The sequence below is a fragment of the Myodes glareolus genome, chromosome 22, assembly GCF_982192425.1.
Source record: "Myodes glareolus chromosome 22, mMyoGla1.1, whole genome shotgun sequence".
Classification (NCBI taxonomy): domain Eukaryota; kingdom Metazoa; phylum Chordata; class Mammalia; order Rodentia; family Cricetidae; genus Myodes; species Myodes glareolus.
This window is the reverse complement of record NC_142047.1, coordinates 36,336,290-36,360,513: the sequence shown is the minus strand read 5'-3', so window position 1 is coordinate 36,360,513 and position 24,224 is coordinate 36,336,290. Positions and strand designations below refer to the sequence as shown.

Here is a 24,224-nt window from a genome sequence, read left to right as displayed (position 1 = left end):
AGAATGGCCACAGTTCCAGGCTGGCTAGGGCTGTATAGCAATCTCAAATGAGAAAGGAAGAAGGAGGGCTAGAGCACTGTTTACTCTTCCAGAGGACCTCGGTTCAATCCAGGACTCCTGTGACGTGACAGCTCACAGCCATCTGTAACCAAGAGCATCAGACACCAAGGTGGTACACATAGATGTGTGCAAAACACCCATGTGCATAAAATAATGTTTTTATTTTTTGGGTTTTTGGTTTTTTGTTTGTTTGTTTGTTTGTTTTGAGACAGGGTTTCTCTGTGACTTTGGAGCCTGTCCTGGAACTAGCTCTTGTAGACCAGGCCGGTCTCGAACTCACAAAGATCCACCTGTCTCTGCCTCCCGAGTGCTGGTATTAAAGGCGTGCGCCACCACCACCCGGCAAAATAATGCATTTTTAAAAGTCATTTTTATTACTTAAGGTAGTCACAAAGTAAAATGATAGTGACGCTTTTAATGGGTATAGAGTTTAAGTTTTGCAAGATAAAAAGTTTTAGACATTTGGTGCACATCAATATAAGTATACTTAACACTACTGATGTTGATGAAAATGGTTAAGATGCTATACGTATTTTAACACAATTTAATTTTGTTTCTGCTTTTTTGAGATGAAAGTCTCACTGTGTATCCCTGGCTGTCTTAGAGCTTACTGTGTAGACTAGATGCTCCTGCGTCTGCCTGCAGAGTGCTGGGATTAAATGTATGCCCCACCACCACCTGACTGCAATTTAATTTTTTAAATGCTTTTGTTTTTCAGTTTTTCAAGGCAGGTTTCTCTGTAGCTTTGGAGTCTGTCCTAGAACTAGCTCTTGTAGACTAGACTGGCCTCGAACTCACAGAGATCTACCTGCCTTTGCCCCACCTGCCTCTGTCTCCCAAGTGCTGGGATTAAAGTCGTGAGCCACCACCACCCGGCTGAATTTTTTGTTTTGTTTTGTTTTGTTTTTTAACTCAATGTTGAATAATATAGAAAAAATTTCAAGCACAGAAACTACTTATATACTGTTATATACTGTGATTTAGAGTATGACACAGGGAGGGAGTAGTGTGTGTGTGTCCACAACTGGAGCAAAAAGGAGAGTTCTGACTCTGTCACTTACTTTGCTACCTGCGATAGTGTGCTTCACCTTTCTAGGATGAGTTTCTTCATGTATAAAAGGTGTTTAATAATACAATATCTCAGATATCTGAGAGTTGTGGTGAGGATTAAGTGAACTAATTACATGTGAAAGTCGTTAGAATATGTCACTAAATTAATATCAACTGCTGTCATTATTTCCTTTTCTGTTTCCATATTGTATCTGTTTTAGAATAATTCTAACATCTAATATCAAGCCTATTCAGTGGTTACTTTGTGGAGTTAAGTAAGATTCAATGTCTTTTAATGATTGATAATTCCTTTGTTGAGTTAGTTTACCTAGAGGACTGAGTCTATCCCTTGAAATTTTAGCCAGGATAGTATAGAGGGATAGAGACAGACAGACAGACACGAATACCTGGGGATATCTTGTATGTGCGTGTGTGTTTGAAGCTTTTACAATTCTTTTGTTGTTGTTTTGATTTTTTTTTTTTTTTTAAGATGTGGTTGTTTTGTGTAGCCCTGATTGTTCTGGAACTCACTCTGTAAACCAGACTGGCCTGGAACTCAGGTATCTGCCTGCCTCTGCCTCCTGAGTGCTGGGATTAAAGGTGTACATCACCACCATCCAGCGTACAATTCTCTTTTTTTAAATATTTATTTATTTATTATGTATACAATATTCTGTCTGCGTGTATGTCTGCAGGCCAGAAGAGGGCACCAGACCTCGTTACAGATGGTTGTGAGCCACCATGTGGTTGCCGGGAATTGAACTCAGGACCTTTGGAAGAGTAGGCAATGCTCTTAACCGCTGAGCCATCTCTCCAGCCCCCAGCGTACAATTCTTGATATTTTACATTTCTTACCAGTTTGTTTGTCGTACTCTGTGAAATGTGCTTTTTACCCCTTCATCAAGGGACCGACAGCTTGTTATGTTAGACCCTTCTCAGCTCTACCTAATCAGCTTCTGCTTTGTAGTTTCCACAACACTTAATTTCTTTTCCCTTATTTTCCCTTTCTGCCTCCCCTCTTAACTGACACCACTTTCGTCCTTCTTCCTCCTGCCCCTCTTACCTTATTTTTCCTTTTTGTGGTATGTGTGCTTTGAGTTTTAGTTTGTTTGTTTTTACACAGGGTCTCATCTAGCACAAGCCAGATGAGGTAGATGAACTCACTGTATAAACAGAGTCAAAGTCGAATTATTGATCCTTCTGATTCCAGCTCCTAAGTGCTAGGAGTAGAAGCATATGTTATTGCCCCTCCCAGCCACTTCTTCTTATTTCTATTAAAGTATTTATTGAACCATATGTTGAAACAACTATAAATCTATATCTGTCCTTCCCTTCGTTGAGATCCCATAAAATGAAGCCCTTTGTGTCCCCTGAGTTGTTTACCACAGTGTTTATGTATTATATTTACTTGGTAAATGAACATCTTCCAAACAGTTCTATCCTACCTGTTTGAGAGCTAGGGTATTTTGTTTTTGTTTTGTTTTGTTTTTAGCCAAGACTCTCTATGTAGCTCTGGCTGTCTTGGAACTCAGTGTATAAACCAGACTGACTTCAAACTCACAGAGATCTGTCTGCCTCTGTCTCTAGGGCACTAAGATTAAAAGCATGTGCCACCACTCCTGGCTTCTGCAAAGATTTCAATAAAGATACTTAAATATGTTGATTTATGTTAATTGGTTAAATAGTAGCCTACGTTGTGCTGGTCTGTTCAGTAGACACATACCTTTGCACATCTTTAGGTCTTGGTAGAAAATGAATATAAAAACCAGTAATTGCAGTGTCTTACTTTACATAAGAGCAGTTGAAAGGAAAGTGGTGGCAGTATAGGAGAGAGAGAGTAGTAAGTCAGTCTCTGCTTGGGAACTTCATAGAATACGCTTGGAGAGATTCAAAAGAAGAGTGTGTTTGCCAGGTAATCAGACTGGGGAAGAAGGCTTTCCTGCCAGGAAGACTTTTCAAAGGAATGAATTTGCCAGGACAGAGAGTGGTCAGTCTTCCTGCAGTAAATGAATATGCTTGAAGAAATAACTGAGGATTAATGGGACAGTTACTTAGGAAGCTTTCACATACTTCTTGGGTTCAATTATTGTATAAAGTGTTTGTTTATGACATGTCTCACTGTGTAGCCCTGGCTGACCTAGACCCCCTTGCCAGAATCTCTTAGAGCTGGAACTCAATATGTGCCACTGTGCCCAACACAAATTATCTGTTTTAAATATTTTGATATTTTTGTTAATTTACAGGGTTGTCACTTGAAAATATTTTGGTGATTTTATGTTTGACTGTGCACAAAAGTAAAACCTGTTGGCAGAGGTACCAAGTAATTTGTCATTCAGATAGAATATTCCATTACTGAGTCAGCATTTGAAAGCCTGAGTGTTGTAGTTAGGCCCAGTTCACACTCCTGCTCAGTCACTTGCCAGTCTCTCTTAAGCTCCAGTTTATCACAGAAATTGTCACAATTCAGTGAGAAATGTTTAGAAAACACTAATGTGGTGCTCAGCCCGTGTGTTCTGAAAGAAATAATAGCGCTAAAGTGCTTCCTTAGTGCTAAAAGCTCTGCCCGGTGCTGGCTCCAGTTAATTGAATTGTCTGGCTGATGGAACATCCTTTTAGTTCCTAAAGTGTATTGGACACTAAAGCATTACGACCTCGAAGACAGTTAGAAAACGGCTAAATTTTCATCAATGATTTAAGATCCACTAGTCCAGTGGTTTCCAACCTGTAGGCCTCGACCCCTTGAGGGTTGAATGACCTTTCATAAGGGTAGCATACCATATCCTACATATCAGATATTTACATCTTGACTCATAACAATAGCAAAATTACAGTTATGAAATAGCAGTGAAAAGAATTTTATGAGGAGCTATATTAAAGGGTCACCGCATTACAAAGGTTGAGAACCACTGCTCTAGTCCTTTCTAGCAATAATTTGAAATATTAGTTCTTTTAGAAAACAGTCATCTAAAAACAGTGGGCTGGAATCTGTTTCCAAAGTATACACTGGCAACTGAGGAGGGGTTTATGGTCTGTGTGTCTTATGGTGCTTTGTGTATTTTTCCATTCCTGTTTTACCAATGAGTACTTCCTGATAGCTTGCTTTCTTGACTGTCTACCTCTTTTAAAAAAAAAAAAAAAAAACAGTGGTTGAGCAGTGGTGGCGTTCACCCTAAGAGGCAAGCAGATTTCTGTGAGTTCGACGATAGCCTGGTCTACAAATTGAGTTCTAGGACACCTAGGACTGTTAAACAGAGAAACCCTGTCTTGAAAATCAAAAAACAAAAACAAAAAACTCCAACAAAAGCAGTGAAGCCAGGCCATGGTGGCGCATGCCTTTGATCCCAGCACTTGGAGGCAGAGGCTAGCAAATCTCCCTGAGTTCAAGGCCAGCCTGATCTATAAAAGTGAATTCCAGGACAGCCAGAACTATTACTCAGAGAAACCTTGTCTCGAGGGGGGGAAAAACTGAAAGAAAACATTTCCTCCCTACAATTTAAGCATCTTTGGGGCTGGGTGTGGTTGCCTACTCTAGAGGTAGAGGGACATATAGATGGATAGCTGCAGTTTGAGGCCAACTTACCCCACATAGCAAGTTCCAGGTCATCCAGGACTACCTAATGAGACCCTTCTCAAAACACACACAGCGACAGACACACGCAATCACATATCTTTGGGATTTAAATATTATCTAATTCATTCTTATAACAGTTTGTAAAAATAAAACTCCCAGAAAAATGGCATACTGTCTTTCAAATAGTTTACTTCTAGAAAAAGAAGCAAGGAGTTAAGCCATAGTCTTCTAACCAGGGCATCTGCACAATATAGCAATAGGAAATAAAGATGACTAAGCTGAAAAATAAAATCTGCCAGGGGACATTAGAAATCATTTTCCCTGAAATAGAAAAGGCTGAGGCAGAGAAGAATAATATTGGTTCTAGTGGGTGGTCCTGCTGCCTGGCTGGAAATGAGGGCCAGGGAGCAGTGGTAACTCGTGGGTGGCACTGAGTAATGATCTTTGGAAACCCTGAGATACTTGGCAGCACTGAAGCTTAGGGGTGTCCACCACTGTTTGAATAACCTGAAATCTCTAGCCTTGCCATACTAAAGTTGTGCTGATACTGCTCGTGAACATTAATACTTAGGTAAAGTTAACATTCTGTTGGTGGTTGGCTTACATGCATCTCGTTTGACTCCTGTAAAGTGTTGTTTTCTATCCATCATGCAGGGTAGGAGACAGCATTGTTTGTTTGTTTGTTTGTTTTGTGGTTTTGTGGGGATTTTTTTCCACTTTAATGGTTTTGTTTGTTTGTTTGTTTTTGGTTTGTTTTCTTTTTTGTTTTGTTTCTCCCTACCTCCCCCCCTACCCCACCCCGAGGCAGGATTTCTCTGTGTTGCTTTGGAGCCAGTCCTGGAACTAGCTCTTGTAGACCAGGCTGGCCTCGAATTCACAGAGATCCGCCTGCCTCCCAAGTGCTGGGATTAAAGTCAGTCGTGTGCCATCACTGCCTGGCTTGTTTTGTTTTTTGAGACAGAATTTCTCTGTGTAGCCCTGACTGTCCTGAAACTCACTCTGTAGACCAGACTGGCCTCAAACTCACAGATCTCTACCTCTGCCTCCCGAGTGCTGGGATCAAAGGCGTGCACCACCACTGCCTGACTTTTTTCTGTCTTTTTAGGACAAAGCTTCCACTAGTACAATATTTTGTCTTCCTTTTAATTGACTTGGCAAATGATAAATGAACTGGCAAAAATATTTTAGAAGCCTCAACCATATATTATTAAATAATCTTAAAATAAAATGAGATACTAATAGTATAGAATATTATGTATAATATCTTATAAGTATTTTTAAGATGAATATGTTTGAACATGCAGAGTAGGTGACATAAGAAACTGAAACTGGAAACTAGTGGAAACCAAATACGGGGGAATAGGTGGCAAAATGGATGGCTATTGGGACTGGAGAGATAGCTCAGGATTTAAAGCACAGATTGCTCTTGCAGAGGACTCAAATTCAGTTCCCAACAACTTCCAGCTCCAGGGTATCTGACGTGTTCTACTGGCTTCCATGGATACCTACACATACATGCGCATACCTATAAATAAGTCATAGGGAGCTGGAAAGACACGGATCAGCAGTTAAGAATGCTAACTGTTCTTAGAGTTTGATTCTCAGCACCCATGTTAGCTGCTCCTATCAACTGCCTTTTAACTCCAGAGCCATTGGTATCTGATGCTTCCGACCTTCCTGGGAACCTGCACTAATGTCCACAAACTTACTCAAAGACACACACAGATACACATAATTTTTTAAAGATTTTATTTATTGTGTATACAGTGTTCCACATGCATGTATGCCTTCAGGCCAGAAGAAGACTCCAGATCTCATTACAGATGGTTGTAAACCACCATGTAGTTGCTGGGAATTGAACTCAGGACCTCTAGAAGAACAGCCAGTGCTCTTAACTGCTGACCCATCTCTCCAGTCTGATATACATAATTTAAAATAAATTTTTTTTTCTAAATGGAGGGCTTAACTTTGACTATATATCCTTAGTACTTTATGAGTCCGGTATCCTATGTATCTGTTTCTTATTTAGGAAAGAAAGAAAATTTGATTTTAGGAGCCTGGGGAGATGCTCAGCAGTTAAGAATGTTTACTGCTCTTGCAGAGGACTGGAGTTTCATTGTGGGGTGGTCAGAGGACTCACAGCCATCTGTAACTTCAGCTGCAGGGTATCTGGCACTACCTTCTGGCCTCCAGAGAAACCAATATGCATGTGTGTGTACAGACACACAGACAAAACATAAAATATATCTTTTTTAAAAAAATAGAAAAGTTGCTCTTAGCATAAAACAGAATAATAAAAACTGAAGATTCTTTAATTTGTTATCTGTATTACTGGCATATAGACTTTCTTTGTTTTGTTTTACTGAGTTGGGAGTAACACTATGTTGCCCAAGTTGGTCTCAAACATTTGTTCCTCCTGCCTTAGCCTCCCAAATGCCAACTGGCATTATAGATATATGCCACCACACCTTGTGGTAAACAGGCTACTTTTAAAATAGTAAAAACGTTTTTCATTTGAAATTTTGGATTATGTTCCAATATCTAAAATAGAGAAAAGGTTGCTCCAGTCAAAGCAAGAGTAGGTATTATTGGTCTTCCTCTGGGGCTCCTAGAATGTTTTCAGGGAGCTTAGAAGATGTGAATTACTTAGAAGATTGAGGGCCTTTGGAGTGTAGAGTGAGCATACTTTTCTATAGTTGTGACACGCATGATCAAGCTGTTTACAAAAGAAGGAACTTAGTTGGCCTTATGGTTTCAAAGGATTAGAGCCCATGGTAGAGCAAAGACATAGCTGTAGGAACAGCTGAGAGCTCACATCTTGGTCAGAAAGTAGGAAGCAGAGGGCCTACTCAATATGGCAGGAATCTTTGGAAACCTTAAAACCTATATCCCCAGGGACATACTTCCTCCAGCAAGGACACACCTCCTATCATCCCATCTATCAACTGGAGACCAAGAATTCAGACAATACCCTATGGACTCATTTTCATTCAAATCACTACAATTTTAAAACCACTACACCGGCTTAAATGCTAGTTCTGTCTCTAGTTGCTGTTTCACTGACAGTTTAAGTTGCTTGTCCTGATTGATCCTTAGTATCTGGTGCTTTGAATGGAGGCTAATGAAATCTAATATTTGGCTCACAATGTGTCTGGAATACCAGTTAAGTAGGCTTACTCTAATTTTAAACTGAAACACCAAAGATATGTTGCCAGCTGTTTCAGATTTTGGCTTTTTAGTGTGGTGGTGATAATTGGTTCCCAAACAGCCAGAAAAGTAGAACTTTGCCTGATTCTGCTGACTACAGAGGTAGCAGTTTCTCAGGGTTGTACAGTGCCTGGGAAGTGTTTTGGTCATAGATGAATTGGAAAAATACCTCCTTTGTCTAGTAGCAGTTGATATATTGTCTATTGCTAGAGACTACCTTTAGTTTGATTGTCCTCTTGACCTAAGCTAATAGAACACTGTTAGCACATATTTCAGCTACAAGGAACTACAACAGATTTTTCTCCAGCATTGACTAGAAAATGCTTTCATCTGGTTAGATTATAAATTATTTTAAAAAGTTATTTTAATGTCGTGGAATGAATTAATAATTATTGGATATTCTAACTTTTAAAGTTTAATTCTCAGCAAACCAGGAAAATTTTGATTGAAATTCATTTGGAAATAAAACAAGCAAAAGCTTTATGTGGGTTTTTTTTTTTTTTCCTGTTTTGGTTTTTTGAGACAGGGTTTCTGTATGTAACGGCCCTAGCTGTTGTAGACCAGGCTGGCCTCGAACTCCCAGAGATCCACCCACCTCTACCTCCTGAGTGCAGGGTTGCATGCACCACCACTGCCCGCGTAGTTTTTGCCTTTTTAATGAGTTAGGGGGAAATGTATCAAGTTAGGACTTAGAATTTCTGCTTTGTAGCTGTGAACCTTAGCAACAGAAAGGACCAGCAGTGGCTGGGAATACTGCAATTTAATTCTTTTCTAGACTTACTTGCCCTTTGAGTGTCTAGCCATCACTAATCCTTGGTTGCAGATTTATCATCAGTATAATAAAAGTTAAGCCAACTCTCTTATATAGTTTTAGCCAAGTATCAAATATAAAGTGAGTATGAGACAGATATTATTTATATAGAGTACATACTCAGTGAATTGCAGCTGAATTTTCAATGTTTAAAACATCTTTCTACCTTTATTTACTGGTTAATAAAAAAAAAATAGTAGTCAAGCAAATCTTCTGGTTTATTTAACTAATCCCTGCTCTTGGCTATTTCTCCATGTCCTAAGTAGTGACTATTTCATTGCTCTTTTACTTTCATCTTGCAGTGACCTAGAAACTAGATTTGCTATATTTCTGAATGATGTTGTACTAAAAAAAAAATGTTCTAGGAGGAATGGGAGCAAGAAGGCTGTAACAAAATGTCTAGATTAATTTAAAAACAAACTGTGGACTTGATGCCTAGAGTGAGTTCAGCGAGGATTTCTTTGCTATTGTCTAGTATAGTTTACCACCCATAGAAGAGTTTCCTCTAAAACAGCCAACCTACATTAGAAATGGCCAAGATTCGCTTGAGAGGCAGGTGAGTTCTCTGTGAGTTTGGGGCCAGCCGGGACTACATAGTGAGACCCTGTTAGAGAGGGGGGTGGAACAACGGAAGGACGGAGAGACAGACTTTCTCAAAGAAAGTCCTGTGTCAGACAGCCTGTCCATCTTCCTTCCATCTCCCAGAGCTCTCTGTTCTCTGTTTCAGCTCCTTGTTTTGGGTCCTACCCTTCCCTCCTGCACAGGGCATCATCACATCTTCCTTAGTCCCTTTTTATAGGTAAATAGAAGCTCACAGCACAAGCAAAACAAGTTACTTTTCTTTACTCTTGTTCTCCATGCTTTCTATCAAAACACAATGCTTTAGATAGGTGTCTTTCAGCTTTTCCAACAGAGCTAGGATCAGTACATTAAATCCAACTGTTGGTGACTATCATCCATTTGAAATAATTGTCATTAATAAAATTTGAAAATACGCCAAGTGGTAGTGGTGCACACATTTAATCCCAGCACTTGGGAGGCAGAGGCAGGCAGATCCCTGAGTTCCAGGACAGCCAGGGCTATATAGAGAAAACCTGTCTCAAAAAAAAAGGAAGGAAGGAAGAAGGAAGAGCTTATCGAAAGACTAGACTGTTCACAAAAGTACTGTATTGGTAGGTTAGTGATTTATAAATATATAATTTGGATTGATTTTTCCTTAGGGTTTCTTCATTGCTCAGCCCCTTTCTGACCTTCATTGACTGAAACCAGATTCCTATATCAGTCTCTGCTTCTGCAGAATTGACTTGTCTTTACAGCACACTTTGCATTGATTGTGGAGCATAAATTGCATTTCTGGTACATGGGCATCCATAGCTTTTTAATCTCAGCTGAGATTACCTTGAGTATTCCAACGGAAAAGGGTATGCTAAACTGAGTTGTGAGAAGTCTGCTGAAAAATGGCTTAAATTCATCTGCTGGAGAAGGAGTTGCTGCTGAATTATTTTGTTTAGAGACGAATAAGGCAAACTGTCTTTTTGTTGTGATTATTTGACTTTTGGGTTGTTTTTTTTTTTTTATTTTGTTTTTTTGGGGAGGGCACTGTGTCTCCTGGCTGGCCTGAAACTTGCTGAGTAGCCCAGACTCAAAATCTTCCTGCCTGGCTTCTCGGGTGCCCTTACACTAGCAGTTGTACAGATAACAGAGTGTTCTCCATTGATAACACAGCACTGGACCTTTGGGCTGGTTATACACCTACCTCAGGGCTGATTGTGGTTCATTTGTAGACTGTATTCTTAGTGTGCACAAGGCCTTGACTTTGATGCCTCGCACTGAAAAGAATAAAATTTTACCTTACAATACAAATGAGACTTGAGCCATTATTTGGGAGATCTGGAATGGTCTTTCTCTAATAACTGTTTTTGAAATAATTATGATCGCTTTTGCTCAGGTGATTGGCCTCACACTCTTGTTCTTCCTGCTTCAGCCTTCCAGGTGCCAGAATCTAATTCTATGTGTCATTATGCTCAGCCTAAGTATTATCTCCAGTTAAATGTAGTTTTTTTGTTAAATTTGTTTTTTAAAAATGACATAGATGATAGAAAATTGATGTTTTAGTACACAATTTCAGAAAATTAGGCTAAATAAATCACAGAGGTATCTGCAGTTGGTACCAGCTGCTGGCATATAATAGAATTGGCTAAGAAGAACGTGAAAGTGAAACGTGGTGACTTTGTCTAAAGAGAAAGTAGTAGAGGTGTAGTAGAAATGGTCAAGTTAAGGACATCTTTTAAGATAAACCATCAGAATTTGTTGCTGCGTATAGAGAAAAGATGTTAAGGGTAACCCAAGGTCTTCTGCCAAAACCGCTAGCAAAATGGAGTTGCCATTATCTAACAATGGAAAACTTATATTGGAGGAACCAGGTTCTGGTTACAAATAGATGTTTGTACTTAGCCAACATTTGGAAGGATTGAAAAAATTTTTAAAATATATTAAAATTGTGCAAGATGCTAAAAGAAAATGTTGAATGGGGAGGGGTATTAGTGAGATGTCTCAATGATTAAAGGCACTTTCTGCCAAGCCTGACTCCCTGAGTGTAATACTCAGTGCTTACTACTCCTCCAGATAATTGTGTTCAGGTCCTAACACCCATGTCAGACAGCTCACACCATCTGTAACTATCTTCAGTGGCTCTGAGTCCCTCTTCTGTCTTCCATAAGCACCACACATATACAATACTAAATATAATGAAAACTAAATATTTACTTTTAAAGTTGTACATGGACTAAAGGGGCACTATATTATATATATATATGTTATATATGTTTTATTTATATATATATATGTTGCCAGAGAGTATCATACATGATATTTTATTTGATACATGTTTTCTATCAAGTAATTTGTCATAGGTAATTTAAATAGGGTGTTTTATTATTCAATAAACCTTGAAATGTTCAGTGTTTATAATTATTGTTCTTAATTGTTAAGTATTGTTATAAAGATAATTAAATGTGGAATATGTGCACTTTTTCGTTTGTTTTTTGGTGATAGAGTTTCTCTGTGTAGCCCTAGCTGTCCTAACTTTCTCTGTAGACCGTGCTTACCTCAAACTCACAGAGATCTGCCTGCCACTACCTCTGCCTCCTGAGTGCTTGAATTAAAGGTGTGTGCCAGCACTGCCCACCTAAGTGCACTGTTTCTAATTTCATTCGTAGAACTTAATATTATAGATTTCATTTCTTGAGATTTGTAATTAAAATTCATTTAGAGATTAAATTCATTGTTTTATTTTCAGTTAGTATATGATAGTATTATTATATTAATTATATTATTATTATATTAATATTTCTGTTACCCAGTTTCTTTCATTTTGGTTTTTTGAGACAGGGTTTCTCTGTATAACAGCCCTGACTGTCCATGAACTCTCTAGACCAGGTTGGACCTGAACTCACAGAGATACCCCTGCCTCTTCTGGAGTACTGGGATTCAAGGCATGCGCCACCATGTCTGGCAACCCAATTTCTTTATAGAATGGGGAAAAAATAATGAAATCTATGTAGGTTGTTGGAAACGATTTAGTTCATTCATGGAGAGTACTTAAGATAGTACCTAGCGTGCTCGCTTCGGCAGCACATATACTAAAATTGGAACGATACAGAGAAGATTAGCATGGCCCTTGCACAAGGATGACATGCAAATTCGTGAAGTGCTTCATATTATATGTAAAAAAGTTAGTACCTAGCATATAATTGTTGCTTATTGTCAGCTATTAATAAAAGGGAAAGTTTGCTTCTAAGATGATTGACATATTAGTCTACTAAAACCTCTGATTCTAAAAATAAAACCATAGGTTTTTTTTCTTTTATATGTAGTATATACTTATCCTTTTGAACATAAAATGATTATTATTATAAAATATCATATATAGTTTTAATTGGATGATCATTTCTTATATAACACTATGTCTTAATATCTTACATATGCATCATTTGAGTTTTCAAACCACATTCTTAACTTCATATTACAATTTTGTCATTGCAGGCAAGAAGACAACAAGACCCTAGTCCTGGTTCCAACTTAGGTGGTGGTGATGATCTCAAGCTTCGTTAATACTAGCACAGCACCCGTGCCACCCATCTCTAGTGCACACTGCTTCTAGTTGGTATCAGTAACACACTGTGCGACCAGAAACTGTGATACTGGAGGTACTGCAGGCCATCTCGTGACTGGGGCAGTAAAAGACATCATCGGCTGCCGTGGTTTTGCACTATGATATCTGCATTCTGGTTTTTAAAACATGTAGCCAGTAATAATTTGAAATTTTTTTCTATGCAAGCTTATCTTGTTGGCATTATTTTGGTTGGGTTGAAAGTATCTTCTTTCTCCATTTTATTTAAAAGTTCATGTCATTTAAGAACAAGATAAGAAATTGAAATTTGTATCAGGGTTTTCTTCAGCAGTTGCTTAAAATTATTTTATACTTTCAGATGAGTTGGTTATACAGTCTTCCTTCTAGATGAGCAGCCTTTGTGTTTGTTTTCTCCATATTACTTTGTTTTTTGTATTCTACACCATTTTACAAATAAGATGTGTTTGCATTTTCTTACAAGCTAAACACCTAGCAGCGTAAAGTTGTCTGCCACCGCCTCCTAAAATAAACGTTTACAGTTGTGAAAGTCACAGTATCCTTTTAAATACTAGTACTCACCTTTTCTTGCCCTTTTAAACATAAATTTTTTAAATTAGTATTCATTTTTATTTGTCTTAGATCTGTTTCAAGTTCTAGTCTATAATCATGAGTTTGGGTAGAGGTGTTCTCCATAGGTGATAATGTTCTACAGAAATGCCCAAAGAAGTCACAGGCTGGCTTCTGTTTTATTCAGGGATTTTATTTTTTAAGTCAATCAGAAAAGGGATACTGGAACTTATTCTATGTAACAGCATATTAAACTGGAGGCAGTGATGAATCAGCTACAAAGGTAAATTGTATTAAAATCATGTTTAAGATAGCTGCTTTCATGTGTATTTTATATTGCATGCTTTTGTAGAAACAATATTGGGTGATGAAGATTAGTCTTAGAAAATGTTCATCTGTGCAGGAGATACATTTTCTTCCATTAATTCTGGGTAAAACATTCACAGTTATATATGATGGTATTTTGCAAAAGGACTATTAATAGTGCATTTTGAGATGAATCAGTGTAACAATATTTTTAAAATAGGCTTAGTGTCAAATTGCAATTTTTTTAAATATAAAACTGGAAAAAAGTGCTAAGTCATTTGGCACATGCTTACAGATACTTTTCTTGGTCATATTCATTAAATGTTACTACATTTCTGAATTTTTGCAAAAATGTATTTTATCATAAAATGGCATTATTTTAGAGAATTTTAAAAACTGACATGGTCAATTCAGAAAAGTCTGAATAAGGTCATTGCATTTAAAAAGCATATAAAGATACTTGATTGTGAAGGTGTGTCTTTCATTGTATATATATAATTCATCAACAAATACCTGTATCTCAAAATAAAAATATTTGTTATATATTTGAAGTCGTGCATGGTAAGGATTGTGTTTGAATCACTATAAACAATAATGTGTTACAAAAGATCATGCTGGCTTTGTATAACTAAGTACTATGAATGAATTGGTTGGTATTTGGTGTTGTACAGCTCACATGTTTACACTCTCAGTGCCCTAATTCCTCTGGGGAATTACCTTTTTAAAGTGATCCTTACAGGGGTGTTTTAAGATTACTTTAATCACAGAGCTCCTTCGTTTTGACCTCTACAGTTAATTTTATTTTTTAAAACAACATGTTGGTGGTATATTTTCTCTGCTTTTAGCCAAGAGCTTCCAGTCCACCAGTAAATCAGATCACATGGTATTAAATTTTGTTGTTGCCATCTCTCTGTAAATAGTGAATGTTTTTTTATTAGCTCTGCACTGCTTCTGTCTGTCTTAATGCTGGCATTAAGATCATAAACCCCTTTTTTCCATAGTGCAGACTTTGAAAACTACTTTAAGTTATTGATGCAATTTCGTATTTTTTTCATAATCTATATTTAAAATTACATCATTGCATCATCCTTTCTAAATTCATCTCCATTAAAACTTGCCTTAAGCTACCAGGTTGCTTTTGCCATTAGCTTTACTGTATATTTGTATGTTTAATTTAGTTTCACATTAAAATTCTGTGTAGTGAAAACAAAGTCTTGGCTCTTTATTGATAAAATGTGATCTTTTCTGTTCTACTACTTTGATCCTTTTTACTTTTTTTTTTTTAAGGAAAGCAGCAACAGTGCCATCTAGTGGTCACATCTTCTAGTTCCAAAGAGGCCACCCTTTAGATCACAATGCACAATAATTTCCCAGTGTATGATGTGATTAGTGGGAGCAGGAGGGTCAGAAGTTTAATGTCATTCTTGGCTACTACAGAGTTCAAGACCTGGGCTGGAGAGATGAATTAGAGGTTAAGAGCCATTGCTGCTTTCGTAGGGACCAAGAGTTTGTTTGAGTCCTAGCACCCAGAGTAGTCAGCTCACAATCGTCTCAGTACCAGAGGTCCGGTGCCCTTTTCTGGCATCTGTGAACATAGTATACATGTGCATGAGCAAGTACATGCACAGACTATTATTTCTTTTTTTAAAATTGGGGGACTAGAAAATTGGTCCTATGGTTAAGGGTACTAGCTACTCTTCCAGAGGATTAGATGCAATTCCCAGCAACTACATGACAGCTCTCTGTAACTCCATTTCTAGGTATCTAATACCCTCATGTAGCATTCTTAGACAGTAGGCACCAATGTGCCACATAGACATACATGTAGAAAAAACACCAATACACAGCTGAGTGGTGGTGGTGCACGCTTTAATCCCAGCACTTGGGAGGCAGAGGCAGGCGGATCTCTGAGTTCGAGCCCAGCCTGGTCTACAAGAGCTAGTTCCAGGACAGGCTCCAAAACTACAGAGAAACCCTGTCTTGAAAAAAACAAAAAACAAAAACGAACAAACAAACAAAAAAACAAAACGCCAATACATTAAAATAAATGAGATCTTGGGACAACCCCCGTTCCTAACAACAACAAAATTTCATAGGTTTATCCATATTCTGAGGTACGTAAAACAGTGACCTCTGGATAAAATAAACATATATCCAAATTAGTAGTACCATCTTTCAGGATAGTTTAGAAATAATCACTGTATGTGGGTATTAAATCTAACATTCCTAGAACAAGTCCTGGCATTTATCTAAACCTGAAAATTAAGCTTTTTATTTTAGAAGCATTTCGTAAGTTTGATCTGTAATGGACAGATTTATGAATTTGCTTACTCACTACCAGATTTCATACAAATGACAAAAACACCTTAAATACTGGGTTGGCGCTATTAAGGAAGACTGAAGCAAGAGGATTATGAATTCAAGGCCAGCCTGGGATACATAATGAGGCCCTATTGAGGTGTGTGGGACGGGGTATTCAACAATTTTAAATGCTGACTGTGAGCAAAGGCATAGTGGACTGAGCCAGACAATTCCATGGTAGAAAGGTTTATTGGAGATCAAACTGCCAAGCTATCTCTCAGGGATGGAGGAACAGAAAAGCAAAATGGGGGAAAGCAAGCAGATCGTATTATGTCAACAGGAGGGGGGTGTCTTTGAGCTGTTGACGATTGACTTCCGGACAGGGTCAAGAGAGGTTTCTAATAAGCAAACCCAGAGTTCAGACCTTTGTTTACCCAGAAACAGTCCTTCTGTGTAGGGCAAGCCGCTGCCTTTTGTGTGTGTGTGTGAGGGAGGTCCATTTGGACCTAACATAAATTGTATATTTTGGTCTTGAGCCTAGGCTTTAACGGCCGAGACATCTCTCCAGCCCACTACCAGGAAATTTTAAATTGCTTATATTGCTGTCATCAATATCAAGATTATAAGTGGGTAATGAATTGTAAAAGGGAAATTTTAGTGAAAAATATTGAAGCTATAGTATTGAGTTTTAAAAATAAAAGTCTATCAGCTGGAAAGATAGCTTAGCGGTTAAAAGCCTTGTTGCCCTTGCAGGGGCCAAGGTTTGTTTCCCAGAATTTACGTGATGTCTCAACAACCATCCCTAGCTCCAGTTGCAGGATACAGCATCCTTTTCTGGACTCAATGGACACCAGGCATGCACATAGTGCACATATATACATGCAAGCAAAATACTTACACACATAAAATAAACTTTTTTTCTTTTTTTTCCAAGACAGTGTTTCCCTATTTAGCTTTGGGGACTGTCCTGGCACTAGCTCTGTAGACTAATAGACCAGGCTGGCCTGAAATCACAGATCCGCCTGCCTCTGCCTCCTGAGTGCTAGGATTAAAGGCATGCGCCACCACCGTCCAGCAAAATAAACTTTAAAAAAAAACCTATTAGTCATTTAGGATAACTTAGAGAAAATAATAAAAATTGAGTGCCCTAAATAGGCATTATCTCTGCTCTCAAGGAACCTAGTCTATCCCCAAAGCTGACTTAAAGCTGTAGCAGCATTTAAATTATATAGGAAGTGTTGGCAGTTGAGTACATCTGTACTGGATAGTCAGAATAGCCTAACTCGGAAGACATCTGAGCTGGAAGCTGGCAATCGGCTAGAGAAGACTTGAGAGGGTAGGCAGCCAGCTAGTTAGTAGCTTAGCAAGTTTGAAAGAACATCAGGTAATGTCTACAGTATGGATTTGAAAGTGTCTGCAGAGGTCTTGGTGAGAAATACAAGCTGGTCTGGTTGTGTCAACTACACAGAAGACATTTGGACCACTGCTTAGGAGAAGACAAGTCACCAAGCAGTTGGGAGGTTTGTAGGATGAATGTGTGAGAAATTTGCTTGGTTGACTGAAAAGATCAAGACCAGAAACAGAAATGTGTGCTTCTTAGTCATAGGATAACCTGGTGGGTATGAAAACGACTCGGAGCTAAGGGGGAAAGGAACTGTAATTAAAATTTGTGCCCATTTTTTGTTAAAAATGGTCCATTGTGTTAATCTTAAAACATACCAAAAATGAGGCTGGGGAAATGGCTCAGTGCTTAAGGTCTAGTTTTTAAAAAGCTAACAGCTTGAAATTTTTTAGCTAAATATCAATGGTATGCCTGGCCTTATACAGCAGAATTGAACACTGCCAGCCATTAATACTGAACAAGAAAGGAGGTGGTATTATAAAGAGGGATTTGGAAATGCCTGCATCAAACATGTGTGTTCTGTTCTCATGGACCAAGCTAATCTGGGCTCCTACCAGAGAAGACCACTCAGCACAGTTATTGGGTTCCTCTGCTGATACAATAAATCAAATCAAGCCAAATTAATAAATCTAGATTGAATAAACAGCAAAGCAGAGCAGTTGTGAATGACTCTCAGGAAGGCAGGAGAAAGCACATGGCAGGTCCAATGATCAGGTCCTAAATACCCTCTAGGTGTCAGCTCTGGGGGAGGAGTCCGTCCTACTGATGACTACACCTGGTGGGTGTTCTGAACCCAAGTGCAGCCGTGAGCCGTTCCTGGAGTCCATATTTAAGCAAGAAAATCACATCCTGGCTGGAAAGTACCCAAGATTCCTTTCCCACAACTGCGAAAAGATAGTTGCAAAAGACAAAAGATTCAATTAGCAAAAATAGGGAGGTAAGGCAACCTTTCAAAGAGCCCTCATCCTTAAGTTGTTTTCTTCCAGGGACCATTTTTTCTTAAATTCCCACTTACAGTTATTGAGGTACCGAAAGGAGTTCTGTGACCTTCTAGCCCTTGCCATAACAGCGCCTCTCACCTTCCTAAGTGAGGGGATCGCAGTCCTATCTTCCCTAGAAGAATCAGGATGTTCGTGGCTAGCTCTAAGAAACTACCACATGTCATTCTCAATTATGAAATACTTTAAACTGGGAGTGTAACTGTATTATTACACTTGTCTAGCATGCGCAAGGCTCTAGGTTGGATCGCAAACACTACAAGATTAAAAAAAAAAAAAAGGGCCAGGCTTCGGTGGTGCACGTCTTTAATCGCTGCCCTCTGGAGGCAGAGGCAGGCGGATGTCTGAATTCAAGGCCAGCCTGGTCTACAGTTCGATTTCCAGGACAGCCAGAGTGACACAAAGTAACCCTATCTCGGAAAAAAAAACAGGGAAAAAAGAAGTAATTGTGTTAGTATCCACATGTCCCTTGGGAACTGGCACAGTCATCCCTCTGCGCATGGCGAGCAGGTCCATGACTGTACGCAGGTGCAAAGGTCCCTTTAAGAGACAAGTTCTGCCCACTTCCGATCTGTCTTCCTGCCTCTTCCTCTCCCTACTTTCCCTCCCCTCCCCTCTCTGTCTCTCTCCCTCTTCCCTTTTAATAAATCTCCCGCCAAGGTCTCACACACGCCATATCATAACAAACTGTTCTTGGTCTGTAACTGAAATGTCATTAAAAAGCCCTTTTGAGGCCTGGAGGAATAAATGATAGGAGTTTGATTCCCAAGCTGGGCTATGGTGGCAGATGCCTTTAATCCCAGCACTTGGGAGGCAGAAGCAGGTGGATCTCTGTGAGTTCGAGGCCAGTATGATCTACAAGAGCTAGTTCCAGGACAGACTCCAAAGCCACAAAGAAACCCTGTCTCGAGAAAAAAGAGAGAGAGAGAGACAGAGACAGAGACAGAGACAGAGAGAGAGAGAGAGAGAGAGAGAGAGAGAAAGAAAAGAAAGTGTCTCAAGGTAACTTTAGATTTCCTGAAACTCACTGTGTAGACCAGGCTGGCTTGGAATTCACTGCTTCTCCTTCTGCCAAGAACTTTTCTCCTATTCGAAGTTTCTTTTATTTAAGACAGAACTTGAGTGGGTCACATTTAAATAAGCAAAGATAACATCCTTCGTTCACAAAAATCACCACCCATTACCCCAACTGAGAGCTTCCTGGAAGTTGCTTCAGTAGTCTTCCTGGTTTTGTGGTTTATTCGAACTTTAAAAATCATTTTCACTAAAAATCCTTTTCACTTTGTATTTAGAGGCATGGGATTTTTTTATCTTTGTCTTGCCTCTCCCAAGACCATCTCAGTTCAAGTCTCTCATACCCTTCCCCCTCACAATAAATAAGACAAACTGTACTTTTTGTTTGTTGTTAGTTGAACCATTCCCAGTCTGGTTTGGATTAGAGTTCAGTTTAGGTGGGGGTGGAAAAGACTTTTTGATGCTTTTTTTTCCCCTCTAGCTGGCCTTGAACTCTTTTTGTTGCCCAGCACGACCTTCCTCACAGCCCAACTGCTGGGATTTCTGGCAGGCACAAACCTCCACACCTAGCCTCCAAACACAACTAACTACTCGTCAGCGGTTACTCAGCCACCTCCCCCGCTGGACATCCCAGTGACCCAGTTGTTGTTTTGGCATGTGACGTGCTATGCAAAGACATCCTACTATTTTTGTTTTGTCTAATGCCCATAGCAATGACTTCAAATTTTGATGAAACACCCCCTATATGCTGTGTAGTCAGTTTGAGTGTTAAGTCTGTCCTTGGGGCACAATAATGAAAATTGAGCTCAGCTGCCTAGGATCAAGGAACCTTGGATAAACTCTTTACCCTCCCTGAGTCCCTTTTATTCCTCTATAAAATGAGACTGAGGGTGTGAAGCCTTGTCATCAAAAGAGACTTCAGTTGCCTTTTAATTTTAGAGTGTCCTGTGGGGCCCAGAAAGGTTTGGCTGCACTGCTGCCAATAAAAACCAGCTAAAAAGTAAGCCTGAATTTGAATTTACTGGTAGGCAACACCGGTTCCAGGGAAAGTCATAAACTGACACCACCCAGGGAGGGCCAACATCTAAAGGGAAGTACCTGACATTCCAAGCATTAGATAAGACCACCAGATATCCCTAAGCCCAGGATTCACCTATTCCCCTATTGTCAAGATACCCCTAGACAGTTGTCAGTCAACCAGGGTCCCAAACCCTGAAAGTCTCTCCCCCAACTTCTACTATGACAGCCCCCCCCCCCCCCGCAACCTTTGCTCTCTCCTCCACCGCTGCGTCAGTCAGACAGAGTCCAAGCTCCAGTTTGAATAAAGGCTCTGTGCTTTTCATATAGGATTCAGCCTCCTCGGTGATCTTTTGGGAGATCCCGCAATCTGGGCTCTGGAGCAGGCAGGCCGAAAGTTAAAGCTAAACGCGATTAGAGGAGCTCCTCTTTCACTCACGGGAAACACGCAAGATGGCTTAAGGGTTTGGGCAAGATACCCAGCAGCAAAGCTGACCCCAGGCGGAGCTGCTGGAGGCAGCTTCTGACCTTAGAATACACGCCCCAGGCTGAGCACTTGTGGATGAGACCTGGCTGGCTTGGAACCCTTCGCCCTTCTCAATCTTCTCGCCCTAGCCCTTACCCATACACCCGCACATTCTCAACTGTGAGGTAGACTCTGCTCAGAGACAACAAGGTCCGAGGGAGAGTCCATTTCTGCATATCTAAAAGTAGTTACAGTCGGCGTCAGTACTGTGACAAGCGAGTTGATTGTGGAGGCGCCCGCAGGGTGTGAGCCTCTGGGACTGGGTCCTTCCCGTGCCTTTTGGTCTTAAAGCACATTAGTGGGACAGGAGTGTAGACGGCAGACGCTTTTCTTCTTGTGTGATGTGTCGTAGGCGTTGTCCCTCTGCTTCTGTAGGCACGTATGGGCTACTGTGCAATTCGTAGGGCCTCGAGAGTGTGACCCTTAGCTTCTAAAGCAGTGACTACCGCTGCTTTACTTGGCAGCCACCAGGCCGGTCAGGCGTCCTATACAGAGTCCGCGCATGCGCAACTCCGCCTCAGGCTCCGCCCCCTACCTTTCAGCCCCGCCTTTGCCACGCTTTACGGCCCGGCACGGCGCTTTTGCTGCAGTTGCTCCGGGTGCTGCTGCTGCTGCTGTTATTGCCGCTCCAGGCGCGGCTGCTGCCCGGGAGGTGAAGGGAGGTGAAGTGTGTTGTTGTGTCGGTGCTGCCGCCACAGCCCGGAACGGAGTGGCGAGCCGGACGTCTGCGGACTGGCGAGAGCGGCGAGTCAGCAGCTGCGTGGTCTCCTCAGGCCGGGTCCTGTCTGCGCTGCCGCAGGGAGGCCGCCCGGCCCTGCGAACCGAACCAATGCTGGACCTGGAGGTGGTGCCTGAACGCTCTCTGGGGAACGAGCAATGGGAATTCACGTTGGGTGAGTGGGGTCCTTTCAAGACCCTATCCGCTGGCCCCTGCTTCTCTCTGGACCCTTCCACTGCTAGTCTCTGCCCCAGATGCCGCTGCGTCCGCGGCTCTCCGCCTTTTTGTACCCTCTGATCTTTTGGTTCCAGGCTTTAGAACCCGCTTATATTCTGTCTGTCATAGGATAAGCGATGCCCTCTCCTAGGGCTTCAGCAGGGTCCTTCTTAGGAACTGAAGTACTAGGAATTATAATAATAGCCGGTACACTCCAAATACTTAGTGAGAAGGCCCTGCTCTTTTGAATTTATCTCTAGTAACCGTTCCTGAGGTCTGAGGATCGATACTGTTGTTGTGCCCATTTTGCAGACTATGTTAAGAAATGAGTAGCACCCCCCATCAACCTTCTGGTCTCTGGTCTGTTTTCCTTTAGTTTTAGAAAGAAGCAGAGGGTGAGGGGGACACGGGTTACCTTTTTCAGGAGGAAAACCTAAGCTCCTATCTCATAATCAGATGGTGTGGAAAATTGAGCTTGTTTTGTTCAAGGAACTTCTGACTTGTTTTCTTCTCTTCTGAAATGCAGCCTTAACGTGTGATGTCGTAATACTAGATGCCCGAGTTAAAAGTTGAGCGAAGTGGAAATTGCACATAGCTTTGTTTGGTCACTTTTGGGTTAGTTGGCCTCTTATGCGAACAAGAATGTCTGCATTTAGTAAATCCTTTATGGCAGCGCTGAGAAGAGAGGGTGGAAAACAGGTGTTGCCGCTGCTTGTTTGTGTGGGCCTGAACCTCTGTCACTCTGGTGTGGACTCCTAGACTGAGTCAACGGCTCCATTTGATTATGGTTCATCCTTGAGTGTAGAAGATTCAGGTCTAGAGAGACAGTGTTTTGGAGAAAACAAACTGGGTATATTGCTGGAAAGAGCCTGCTGGGACTCGGTGGCTGCCTGCCTCCTGCCCGTTGTAGAAGCCAGCTTTATCAAGGAGTCTTGGCTCTCTTCTCTCAGAATTTAGACTGCCTATTCCTATAGAGTTACCAAAATTTAATCTGCTATGAAAATGTTCCATTCAGCCTCTTGTGAGGCACCAGGAGCTCGACTGAGAAGCTAATGATGTTTGGCTTCTAATTAATATCCTTTTCTCCCCCGACCTTCCTGGATTGGCTTAGAACCACAGCAGCTTCAGGCTTAAGATGGTATAATTAGAGTGTGGTTCTCTTGTTTGATTTAGTGAATATCAACCAACAGGAGATTGGTTGGGGTAAGGAAATTTCCAGAACACTGAACTATATACCTCACTACCAAGGGCTTCCTCTGGTAAATGTTTGACAATCCACCCCCAAGCTGCCAGTTTTCCAGAACCAAGAATTAGAGTCATTCTTTCAAACTGTCTTTGCAGTAGCCAAAAATACCAACACCCTGGGTTCAGAGTTGAGCTTTGGGGGAAAGCTCAGGAAAGAACTCGGGCTTTCTGATTACTTGTAAACATTTTCAGTATTACTTCTGTTTTTAAGTTGGGTTTCATTTGCTTGTTCGTTTTTTAGACAGTTACTAGCCCAGACTGGCTTCAAACCCCCTATGTAGCCGAAGTTGATTTTAACTTAAAATATAGTACTGGAGATCAAACCCGGTGGCAAGCACAAGAGTGTGCCACCATGTCCATTTAAAGTCTTTGGGGAGGGGGACTGGGTTTGTTTTTGTTTTTGTTTTGTTTCATGCTCATTGGTGTCTCGCCTGCATGTATGTCTGTGTGATGATATCGGATCCTCTGGAACTGGAGTTACAGGCAGTTGTGAGCTCCCATGTGGGTGCTGGGAATTGAACCAGGGTCCCCTACAAGAGCAGCCAATGCTCTTAACCTCTGAGCCATCTCTCCAGCCCCAAGTCCATGTTTTTAAATTTATGTAGGAGGGAAGTTCAATAGTTAAGAGCACTGGCTGCCCTTCTAGAAGACCAGGGTTTGATTCCTAACACCCCCGCCTCTGCCTCCACAGGCACTACATGCATGTCCTACATATACATATATTGCAGGCAAACACCCATACACATTAAAAAAAAAAGACGTATGGGGAGGAGCGTGTGTGTGTGTGCGCGTGTGCATGAGAGGTGAAAGGTAGGATCCCTGGAGCTGGAGTTACAGGCAGTGTGAGCAGCCCAGTACGGGTGCTGAGAACAAAACTCAGGTCCTGTGGAAGAGTAGCATGTGCTCTTAATCATAGAACGTTCTCTCCAGCTTCTGGATTTAAATGTGGGTTTCCATGCTAGCTAATCTATCTTAAATCCCCCTGGACCAGCAACCTCAGGCCTGTCACTAATACTATTCCCTTTCATCTTGAGTAATGAAAGGACTGCATTCTGCTGGGAATGGTCATATTGCTTCTGTGCC

General features: G+C 40.7%; 2 protein-coding genes and 1 non-coding gene across 5 annotated transcripts in view; all 3 read left to right on the top strand.

Moving 5' to 3' along the window:
• Cbfb (core-binding factor subunit beta) overlaps positions 1-14,915 on the top strand; it is a 50,830-nt gene extending 35,915 nt beyond the window's left edge. For all 3 annotated transcript variants that reach the window (XM_085681696.2, XM_085681693.2, XM_085681694.2), the window contains one exon: positions 12,744-14,915. In XM_085681696.2, the coding sequence (XP_085537822.1) occupies positions 12,744-12,812 (69 nt within the window). In that variant the 3' untranslated portion in view covers positions 12,813-14,915. The remainder of the gene's footprint in view (positions 1-12,743) is intronic.
• On the top strand, positions 12,317-12,423 carry LOC125402652 (U6 spliceosomal RNA). Its single transcript, XR_007232693.1, has one exon. It is a non-coding gene; the product is annotated as a U6 spliceosomal RNA (small nuclear RNA).
• Positions 14,916-21,545: 6,630 nt separating the features above from the next.
• The window catches only part of Phaf1 (phagophore assembly factor 1), a 28,746-nt gene continuing 26,067 nt past the window's right edge, over positions 21,546-24,224 (top strand). Inside the window, exon 1 of the mRNA XM_048437173.3 lies at positions 21,546-21,855. Coding sequence (XP_048293130.1) covers positions 21,792-21,855 — 64 coding nt within the window. The 5' untranslated portion in view covers positions 21,546-21,791. The remainder of the gene's footprint in view (positions 21,856-24,224) is intronic.